The 10329-nt window shown below is 47.2% G+C and overlaps 1 protein-coding gene across 1 annotated transcript; it reads left to right on the forward strand.

Annotated features, from left to right (window-relative positions):
• The first annotated feature begins 500 nt into the window (after positions 1 to 500).
• LOC123038847 (UPF0496 protein 1-like) lies at positions 501 to 5492 on the forward strand. Its single transcript, XM_044462275.1, has 2 exons — positions 501 to 1025; positions 4317 to 5492. Exons 1-2 carry the CDS (start codon positions 501 to 503, stop codon positions 5490 to 5492), a joined length of 1701 nt encoding a protein of 566 aa, XP_044318210.1.
• Positions 5493 to 10329: the final 4837 nt, after the last annotated feature.

Raw genomic sequence — 10329 nt, forward strand, 5'->3', positions numbered from 1 at the left:
TTCAGATCATACCTTTTTCAATGCAAAGTAATGTTAATTAGCATTACTTTTAAATGCAAAGGAGTACTATCAAAGTTTATAAAGTTTGATTTTGATCAAAGCTAATACGCGGACTAAATAAAAACGAAGGGAGTACTTTTGATGACATGTAACTCATATTTAGTTAGTCAAATGGATGACCTAAAACTACGGCGGAAGTACTAAACTAATGATAATTAATCTGGATCAGAGAGAATAGTAAATTTGCTAATCTACTGTATGTTGCACTGATAATTATCTTTTGGCTAAAGCTGTGCTGAATTTCTTAGCAAGCACACACTCGCTTAAATTTTGGCTGAATTCAGCCAAACTTTGGCCAGATGTCCTAGTTTTATGTGGAAAAATTGTAATAGTACGTGATTGATTGGAGAATGGTCAAATATGGATGGATACATGATGTTATCACTTCAATTCTTAACATTGGTTAACACTAACAACTAGCACTTGCAGATACAATAAAAATGTTGTTGGACTGGAACAAGGATCTGGTCAGAAAAGCAGACCGATCCACTGGAAGCACGCCTCTTCACTTCGCCGCGTCCTGGGGAAGGCACGAGGCAATCAGCTTGCTGCTGGATGCTGACCAATCTGCGGCGTATCAGGCAGACAGCAACGGATCGTTTCCCATACATGTGTCCGCGCGCATGGACAACCTTAAGGCGGTCTCCGTATTTCTGGACGACCGGCATGACCTCGCCGAGCTGCGCGACGCCAAGGGCGGGACCTTCCTCCATGTCGCCGTCCAAGAGGAGAGCCTGTCCGTGGTCAAGTACGCTTGCAATTTGCAACTTGCATCAGCTGCCATGAACGTGCAGGATAACGATGGCAACACCCCACTGCACTTGGCTGCTAGGGTTGGAAACCTATGGACCTTCATTGCTCTGATGAAAAACCGACTCGTTAGACTGAATGTAACAAACAACAAGGGGCATACACCATTTGACGTTTCATGGATCAGCGCGCCTCTAGGGATATATTACGGATTGGTAAGCCATTGTTCTTGCTTTCGTACACATGCAAAGTATACAACTAGTACTATTACGCGTACCCTTGCGTCATTGGCCAAACTACACATACACATGCTGCCCATGTGTGTTGTCTGCACCGTCCTCGCATGGTTACCATCTTTTGTCCAAAATTAGCCGGAAGTGTGGCCCAAGTCTTCGACAATGGAGGCAACAGACAACAATGGCCTTAGCTAGGAAACTATGTAGGGCATCTCCAACACAATTTCACTCTAGACAAAGCAGACCATGATAGCTCACAAATGCAGGTTGAATTTGCCCTTGAGATCCACCAGTCAAGAAGAAAAAGGGTACGCATGCAGAAGCAGCACATGGTCCATGCTTGTGGAAGGGGGCATATGCTTTGTGCAAACGATGTGTCTTGGAACCACCATGTTGCTTTCCACCAAGCTGGTTTGATCAAACACAGCTGCTTGTTTGTGTGAGCAACGTCACAGCTGTGGCTCCTTGCTGCCACAAACAAAAAGGAAAGGTGGCATGCACCTTTTCCCGGCGTTGAATAGTTACCTGATGCAGGTAGGGTGGTGCTGGTTGTGGTGGTCAATTAAGATCCACAAACCGCTCGCTTTCGTTCCACCAAGATTGTTGGTTTTCATGTGATTCATTTGCTTAGAGCATCTCCAGCCGTTGCCCCCCCCCCCCCCCCCCCAAGGAGGCATAAAAGTCGCCGCCTGGGGGCAAGCCGGCAGCAAAATCGGCACTGGGGTGGTTGGGCACCCAGCTGTCGCCCCAGGCACCGATGTTGGCCCATTATTCGGCCCACTTTCGTTAAAAATTAGCCCGTTATCAACGCGAATCGGCCCAGATTCGGCGTGAATTCTTCATAAATAATTTTTTGCCTCCATAGTTCATCATAGAAAATCAATAGAAATCAAATAGTTCAATACAAATTATAGTTTAACAAATAAAAACTCATATTTCATCACACGTCGTTCCCGGCGTCGCTCTAGAGCCTCCATAGGTGCTCCACTAGATCGTGTTGCAGTTGTTGATGCACTTGGCCCTGCAACAAGCTTGGCAAAGACAAGGGAACACTGCAGGATGTTGATGTCATTGTGAGTTCCTGGCATCCCAAAGAAAAAGTGCCAAATCCAGAGGTCCTGTGTGGCCACTGCCTCAAGCACTACACTGCAACCGCCTTTGGCGCCTTTGTACAACCCCTGCCAAGAAAATGGACAGTTTCTCCATTTCCAATGCATGCAGTCGATGCTTCCAAGCATCCCAGGAAATCCTCTTGCTGCATCCTGTGCTAGGATCCGAGCAGTGTCTTCAGCATTGGGTGATCGCAAGTATTGCGGTGCAAACACTGCCACCACTGCACTGCACAACTAGTAGAAACACTCAATCGTCGTGGACTCGGTCATGCGCCCATAGTCGTCGAGTGAATCACCGGGAGCTCTGTATGCAAGCATTCTCATAGCTGTCGTGCACTTCTGGACTGAGGTCAATCCAAGTGTACTGGTGCAATCCTTCTTGCACTTGAAGTAGTTGCCGAACTCCCGGATGGAATTCACAATCCTGAGGAAAAGTTTTCGGCTCATCCGATAACGGCGCCGAAATGCTTTCTCGCCGTGCAATGGAGCGTCGGTGAAGTAGAGCATGTAGTAGCCTTCCAGACGATGCCGGTTCTTTGATTTCACCCGCCCCGGCGCCGAACCACTTCGCTGCGGCTTTTTATTGCTCGCTCGCAGACTGGCGAGGGCGGCGAGCACCATGACACTACTAGGAAAAGGCCTACTAATGGCGCACCGGTTTTGCCTACTAATGGCGCACTACAGGTGCGCCATTAGTAGCACTAGGAAAAGGACGAGCGTGATAACAGGTCCATCTGAGCCCGAGATCAGAAACGAATTTTCGTAACATTTGACCATATATACTACTCAAAACCAAAATAAGCCATAACATTTGACCATACATACTACTCAAAACCAAAATAAGTCATAACATTTGACCATCAGGCAAGGTTGCGTGCAGGTACATACTACAAATCAGCATTCCGTTCCTTCACGCATTCCATGGCTGCCTACACCTCAACTTGTAACCTGTAAACATAATGGAGTGAATTATTTATGCTACAGCAAGGCCAATTGTGTAAACAAAACTTGTCTACTAAATTAGAAACCATCTACTGTGGTTTGTGGTCTTGGACACTAGACAGTAAACTACAATGATCTTCAGTGAAATATTCAGCCAATTGGGGATTTTGAGGATGACTCAATATAAATGAACAATGACCTAGGTTCAATACAAATTATATAGTGCAACAAATAAAAACTCATATTTCATCACAAGTCGTTCCCGGCGTCGCCCTAGAGCCTCGATAGGTGCTCCACCAGATCGTGTTGCAGCTGTTGATGCACCTGGCCCTGCAACAAGCTTGGCAAAGACAGGGGAGCACTGCAGGATGTTGATGTCATTGTGAGTTCCTGGCATCCCAAAGAAAAAGTGACAAATCCAGAGGTCCTGCGTGGCCACTGCCTCAAGTACCACACTGCAACCGCATTTGGCGCCTTTGTACAACCCCTGCCAAGAAAATGGCAGTTCTTCCATTTCCAATGCGTGCAGTCGATGCTTCCAAGTATCCCAGGAAATCCTCTTGCTGCATTCTGTGCTAGGATCCGAGCAGTGTCTTCAACATTGGGTGATCGCAAATATTGCAGTGTAAACACTGCCACCACTGCCCTGCAGAACTTGTAGAAACACTCAATGGTCGTGGACTCGGCCATGCGCCCATAGTCGTCGAGTGAATCACCGGGAGCTCCGTATGCAAGCATTCTCATAACTGTCGTGCACTTCTGGATTGAGGTCAATCCAAATGTGCTGGTGCAATCCTTATTGCACTTGAAGTAGTTGCCGAACTCCTGGATGGAATTCACAATCCCGAGGAAAAGTTTTCGCCTATCCAATAACGGCGCTGAAATGTTTTTTCGCCATGCAATGGAGCGTCGGCGAAGTAGAGCATGTAGTAGCCTTCCAGACGATGCCGGTTCTTTGCTTTCACCCGTCCCGGCGCCGAACCACCTCGCCGCAACTTTTTATTGCTCGCTCGCAGACTGGCGAGGGCGGCGAGCACCATGAGATGCTCCTGCTCCTGGACGTCGGTTTCGGCTTCCTCCTCCAGCAGCACCGCGAGCACCTCCTCGTAGTCCGAGTCCATCGCTGGGCCGGGCAGACAAATCGGCGAACAGTGTTCACACACTTCCACATTCCACGACTATAAGTTTATCAATCGCGAGCGCGCAATTCTTTCAGTTTCAGAGCATCACGGTCACAGTACGTCAGTACGCTCGAAGCTCTGTTTCTTCTTTAAGGAGTCTCTTGGGCTCGCCGGCCATGGGGAACCGTCATGGCACAATGAGGCCAAGGCGGCTGAAGAGTGCGAGAGCGACGGGGGAGGAGCTGGGGTCGTACGAGGCGGCGTGCAGCGCGGACCCGGAGCTGCGGAGCTTCGACGCGGCGCTGCGGCGGCGTGCGAGCCTCGCTGTAGCGGCGGCGGCGTCCGGGGTGGAGGTGCGGTCCATGTCCCTGGGCTCCCTCCGGGAGGTCACCGGCTACCTGGTGGAGATGAACCAGGAGGTGGTCTGCGTGGTGCTCGCCAGCAAGCACGACGTGTGGGGGTGTCCCGAGCTGTTCGCGCTCGTGGAGGACTACTTCGACGCCAGCCTCCACACCCTCGACTTCCTCGCCGCGCTCGACAAGGCGCTCCGCCGCGCCCGCGACTCGCAGCTCGTCCTGCACCTCGCGCTCCAATGCCAGGACCCGGCCGTCCGGCCCGCGCGCGCGCTCGGCGCGCTGCGGCGGTTCAAGGAGGCGGCCGGCGGTGATCCGTTCACGGACGAGTTCTTCGCCGCGTTCCAGGCGGCGTACCGGCAGCAGCTGGGCATGCTGGACAGGCTGCGGCGGCAGAAGCGCTGCCTGGACGGTTGCCTCCGGTCGCTCCGCGTCTGGCGCCGCGTGACGGGCGTCGTCTTCGCGACGACCTTCGCGGCGATCCTCGTCTGCTCGGTGGTGGCCGCGGCCATCGCCGCTCCGCCCGTCGCGGCCGCACTGGCGGCCGCAGCGTCGCTGCCCGTGGGCTCCGCCGGAAAGTGGGTGGACGCGATGCTGAAGCGGTACGGGGACGTGCTCCGGGGGCACAAGGACGTGGTGGGCGCAATGCAGATCGGTACGTTCGTCGCCATCGAGGACCTGGACAGCATACGCTCGCTCGTCGGCCGGCTCGAGGTCCACATCGGCTCCATGGTGAACTGCGTGGAGCTGGCGGAGCGCGAGGAGGGGGCCGTCAGGATGGTGATTGAGGAGGTGAAGAAGAAACTGGAGGTGTTCATGAAGAGCGTGGACGATCTCGGGCAGCAGGCGGACAAGTGTAGCCGGGACATCCGGCAAGCCAGGACCGTCGTGCTGCAGAGGATCATTCATCACCATTAATAACTGCTCAAACACACGGAGTAGCCTAGTGTTCAGAGATCATAGATGTGATTAGTCATTCATTTCATTAGCATTATAATTTATACTAGCACAAATGTCCGTGCGTTGCAACGGGAGAAACAAACTCTCACACACCCATAGCGAGTTATCTGTGTTGTCACTTCTCCCCGTCATCATCTTCCATGATGGCCACTTGCACACCTATTTCATCCAATGTGATCAGTCCCAAGGCGATGATATGGGACATCACACTCACCATGCCGATTTCTTAAGCCCCTATTTGCACCAGCTTGTAATTCCTTGTGTGCTGCAACCGCATAAACATGTTCATGTGGTTGAACACCAATCATGTCTTAATGTACCAGGCGATGCATTTCTTTATTGAGTGCTCACAATAATAATTATTAATGTAAAATTAAATTAAGATGTAAGGTCATCAACTTGTTGACTCAACTTAAACCGCATACACTTCAGTGTCGCCACCGTCCACCTTCTTCATCTGTAACATGAACTTGGGCATGTCTCTGGCAGTGAACCATGTTGTGTTGTTCCTCCCTGGACATCAAACCATGCACTTGGATGTTTGTATACGAGCTCCAAACCGTGATTTGGTATTTGAGCGAGTCCGGTTCAACTATTTGGTTTTGTTCTGCCTTATAACTCCGAAAAATGAATCGCATATGGCTCAACCCTTGCCAATGCGTGCGCGACCTTCCGCAATATACAACACAGGTGGTGATTTGGCAATAAAATTCAGGTGGAGGGATCGCTATCCCTCCCCCGGTGACAGTTAAAAAAAAAAATACAGCACAGGTGCAACGATTTGGGGTGACTTCATTCTTTTGCCTCCACTGCCGCAAAACTTACAAATAAATTCATAACTGAAGTGACTAGATCACCTATAATAGTAGAAGGTAGAGCGACATATACCTATTGTCAGCTCTCACGTACTCCTACATCACATCAGATTCAACAAAAACAACATCATGATGAGATTCAAAAGTAACATGGTCACTTTTGACAAGCTCTTCCACGAGTATTTTTTTTGATGTATTAGCATGACCTATATATTCCTAGGTAGAGACATGATGGAACTTTTTTTATGCACGCACAGTCGATGATATATTTAATCAGTCCACAATGGAATTTATTTTGTTCTGTTAATTCCTTAAGAGTGAAATTTTTATTTCTAATTTTAGTTCCCAGCTAATTTTATTTCCTCTTTAATTCCCTCTCTTCATGCCTCATATAATTAGCAAAAAATATTCTTTCTTCTGATCTTTCCTTGTGAAATTTATTTCTTCTTTAAATCTTTTCTTCATACCTCGTATATAATAGGAAAATTTATTTATTCCTTCTTTCGTTCTTTCCTTTAATTCCTTCCCTTCCTGCCTTATCATAAAGGATAGAATTTATTTCATCTATTATTCTTTCCTTTAATTCCTTCCCTTTCTGCTTCATTATCTCTACTACCTAAAAGAAACGTAAGGTTTCCTCTCCCCTCTTACATTCCCCTCCCTTCGTCCAACCTCCCGTACGACCCCCTCTCCCCTCAATCAATTTTTTTTCTCCCCACCAGTTTTCTCCTTGGTTTTCTTCCTTTCTTAACAGATAATCAATTCATGTATGGTAACCAGTCGCAATTAATTCATGCATGGTAATCTCTACTACTCCCAATTAATTCATGCATGGTAATCTCTACTACTCCCGCTATTTCCAACCCCGCCTGATTTTCTATTTTAGTCGGTTTTTATTTTTCCGGATAAATTAGGATCAATCTTTGGTAACTCATTCAATTCTCATATGGTAAGCGATCTATTCTTTTGCAATACATAACGCGATCAATTCACATCAATCAGGCGCACATTCTTCTATTCCTTATCTTGGTTTATTTCCTGCATCTTCTGCTATTAATTTTTTTCTCTCCATAAATATCTCTCCCTTCCTTCCCAGATTTCATCTCATTCATCCGATGATCGTGTGCCGCCGCGCTAGGGTACGCAAGACACTACCTGTGCCGTTGCTACAATCCCGCTTGCACCGCGTCGGGAGGCCACCATCCTCCTTGAGGAGAATAGGCCGGAGCACCATGACCAGGGATCGTCGTGTTGTTGAGTACTCGCCTCGCGTGTACGCCAGCAGTGTGAGACACCCGATGCCCACCAAACCCGCATCGCCTCTGCGCACCTACGTTGATTGCCGCCGCTGAGCCCCTTTCTCGACGTCATCGCCCAGAGCATCACTGTCGAACCAGGCCTCCCATGAGTGTCTTCCACCGGTTCATGGTTCGACTGCGGACTCAGCCTTCTGCCCTACTCCATCACAGCATAGAACCGTCACCAAACCTTTTTCATCACTAGGCCACCGAGAGACGGGAAGCAAGAAGATGTCCTTGGAGGTCGTGCATATTTTTGGAAGGATGGAGTTGGCCAGACCCCATCCTCCGGGAAAAAACGACTAGGCGAGCCTCAACTCCCGGAGACGGCGGCGAGCGGTGCGACAGAGGGATCCGGCTTGCCTGCTCCCTTCCCATGCTCCCATCCGTGCTCCCACCTCATCCTATGGCTGCCCTTTTTCCTTTTTCCTTTCTAATATAATCATCTCCCCCCTGATTTTAAGGGGGTGGGGCCGGGCCTTATTTTGGTCCAATCAAATCAAGCCACGTATGCGGGAGCACGGATGGGCGCACGTGAGGGGAGCAGGTAAGTCTTGTCCGCGACAGAGGTCCTCAATGTTTTATGAAATGCTTTCCTATTTATAATTTTTTGCTAAATTTCGTGTTTGCTTGAGTGCGGTATCTAATGTACCTTTTCCTTGGTATAGTCACGAGGATCTGCATGATGGCGGGCTAGCCCGCATGATGCAGTCATGTACATTACGAGCAATGGCCTGATGGTGAGCTAGCATTTTCATATGCGGTAACTCGGCAATAGATAAATGGATGGTTTGTATATATGTGTCGTTTGAGCTATACCTACCTATATTCCCGTAGCAACGCACAAGCAATTACCTATCACTAGTAGAAAAAGGGGCAATGGTTCAGGCTGGGTCAGCCCATTAGTCCCGGTTCAGTCCAGAACCAGGACCAATGGTGGCAATGGACCCGGTTCGTAAGCCCCGGAGGCCGGCCGGGCCATGTGGGCCATTGGTCCAGGTTCTTCTGGACCTTTTGGTCCGGTTGGTGGGACGAACCGGGACCAATGGGCCTCGCTCCTGGCCCATCACCATTGGTCCCGGTTGGCGGCTTGAACCGGGACCAAAGGCAGCCCATTAGTCCCGGTTCGTGCCACCAACCGGGACTAAAGGGTTGGTCCTCGTTGCGGTCAGAGTTTAATCCCACCTCGCCAACCGAAGGGCGCTCACACCCGTTTATAAGCCCCTCCCTCTCTGCCTTGTTGAGCTCCTCTCAAAGTGAAAATAGATGCCCTTATACATGGAATTTGACCTAAATTCATATTGAATTTCTCTGAAGTTAGTAGAAATTTATTATGAATTTAGATTGAATTCTCTCTATAAGCGCATCTATGCTCATTTTTTTAGTAAAGTTAATCACAACTATTTTTTCTTCTATTTATTTCTGAGTAGTTTTTTATATAGTTTTTTTTTCTTTTCTGCTATATTTATTTTTTCTATTTCTTTCTAAGTTGTAATAAGTCATTAAAAATATAAAAGAGGCGCAATGCTCGTTAATTAGCTTCAAGCCTTTAGGAATAGTGTAAACTGCACTGCACATAGCTCCGTGCAGTCTACCCTATTCCTCAAGGCTTAAAGCTAAGCAACGTGCAGGTTAGCATTGAGCCTCTTCTGCATCGTCTCTGCACTCGGGGCTTATAAACCGCTGCGAGTGCCTCTCGCATGGCGAGGTGGGACTAAGAAACACCTGCAGAAATAGTCAACTAAAAAACTCTTTTACCGGTTCATGCCACGAACCGGTACTAAAAGGTGCTCGTGGGGCATCAGCCTTAAAACATGTACCAAATAAAATGCCTTTGTAATAGCCTTAGAACTGGTACAAGGAATCAACTAAAAAGCTTTTATAAACCTCTAGTATTATTGAAACTAAAATTATATAGAATTTTGTTACAAACTTTAATAGCAAAAAGAATTATCATAAAAGAAAATAAATAAGTAATTAGAATTCTGTTCAAAACATTAAAAGCAAAAAGAATTATCATAAAAGAAAATAAATAAGTAATTAGAATTCTGTTCAAAACATTAAAAGCAAAAAGAATTATCATAAAAGGAAATAAATAAGTAATTAGAATTTTGTTACAAACTTTAATAGCAAAAAGAATTATCATAAAAGAAAATAAATAAGTAATTAGAACTCTGTTCAAAACATTAAAACAAAAAGAATTATCATAAAAGAACATAAATAAGTAATTAGAATTTTGTTACAAACTTTAATAGCAAAAAGAATTATCATAAAAAAAATAAGTAATTAGACGGGTGCATTGGTACCGGTTGGTGGAAAGTAATTATTCAAATTTGGAAACTAATGGAGTAAGAGAAAGATTATAATTAATCTGGGCTAAAAGAAAAAAAAAGAAAAAAAGCAAAAATTAAAAGAAAATAAATAATTCAAAGCAAAAAATAAAATAAATAAAATAAAAAAGTGCCACCTAAAGGGCTACCACGACCTGAATACGACTGGAAACCCAACAATGGGCTAGGATTCAGGCCCGCAATAGGCCCAACAGGCCCACAGGCACATATAGTGTGTTTAGGCCCGTAAGCATGCATTTGAGAGGAGCTCGAGAGGGCAGTGGGACTGGGGCTTATAAACCACTCTCGAGCTCCCTCAGCTAGCAAGGTGGGACTAAACTTTCGTGCCGCG

The sequence above is a fragment of the Triticum aestivum genome, chromosome 2B (genome assembly GCF_018294505.1).
Source record: "Triticum aestivum cultivar Chinese Spring chromosome 2B, IWGSC CS RefSeq v2.1, whole genome shotgun sequence".
NCBI classification, from domain to species: Eukaryota; Viridiplantae; Streptophyta; class Magnoliopsida; order Poales; family Poaceae; genus Triticum; species Triticum aestivum.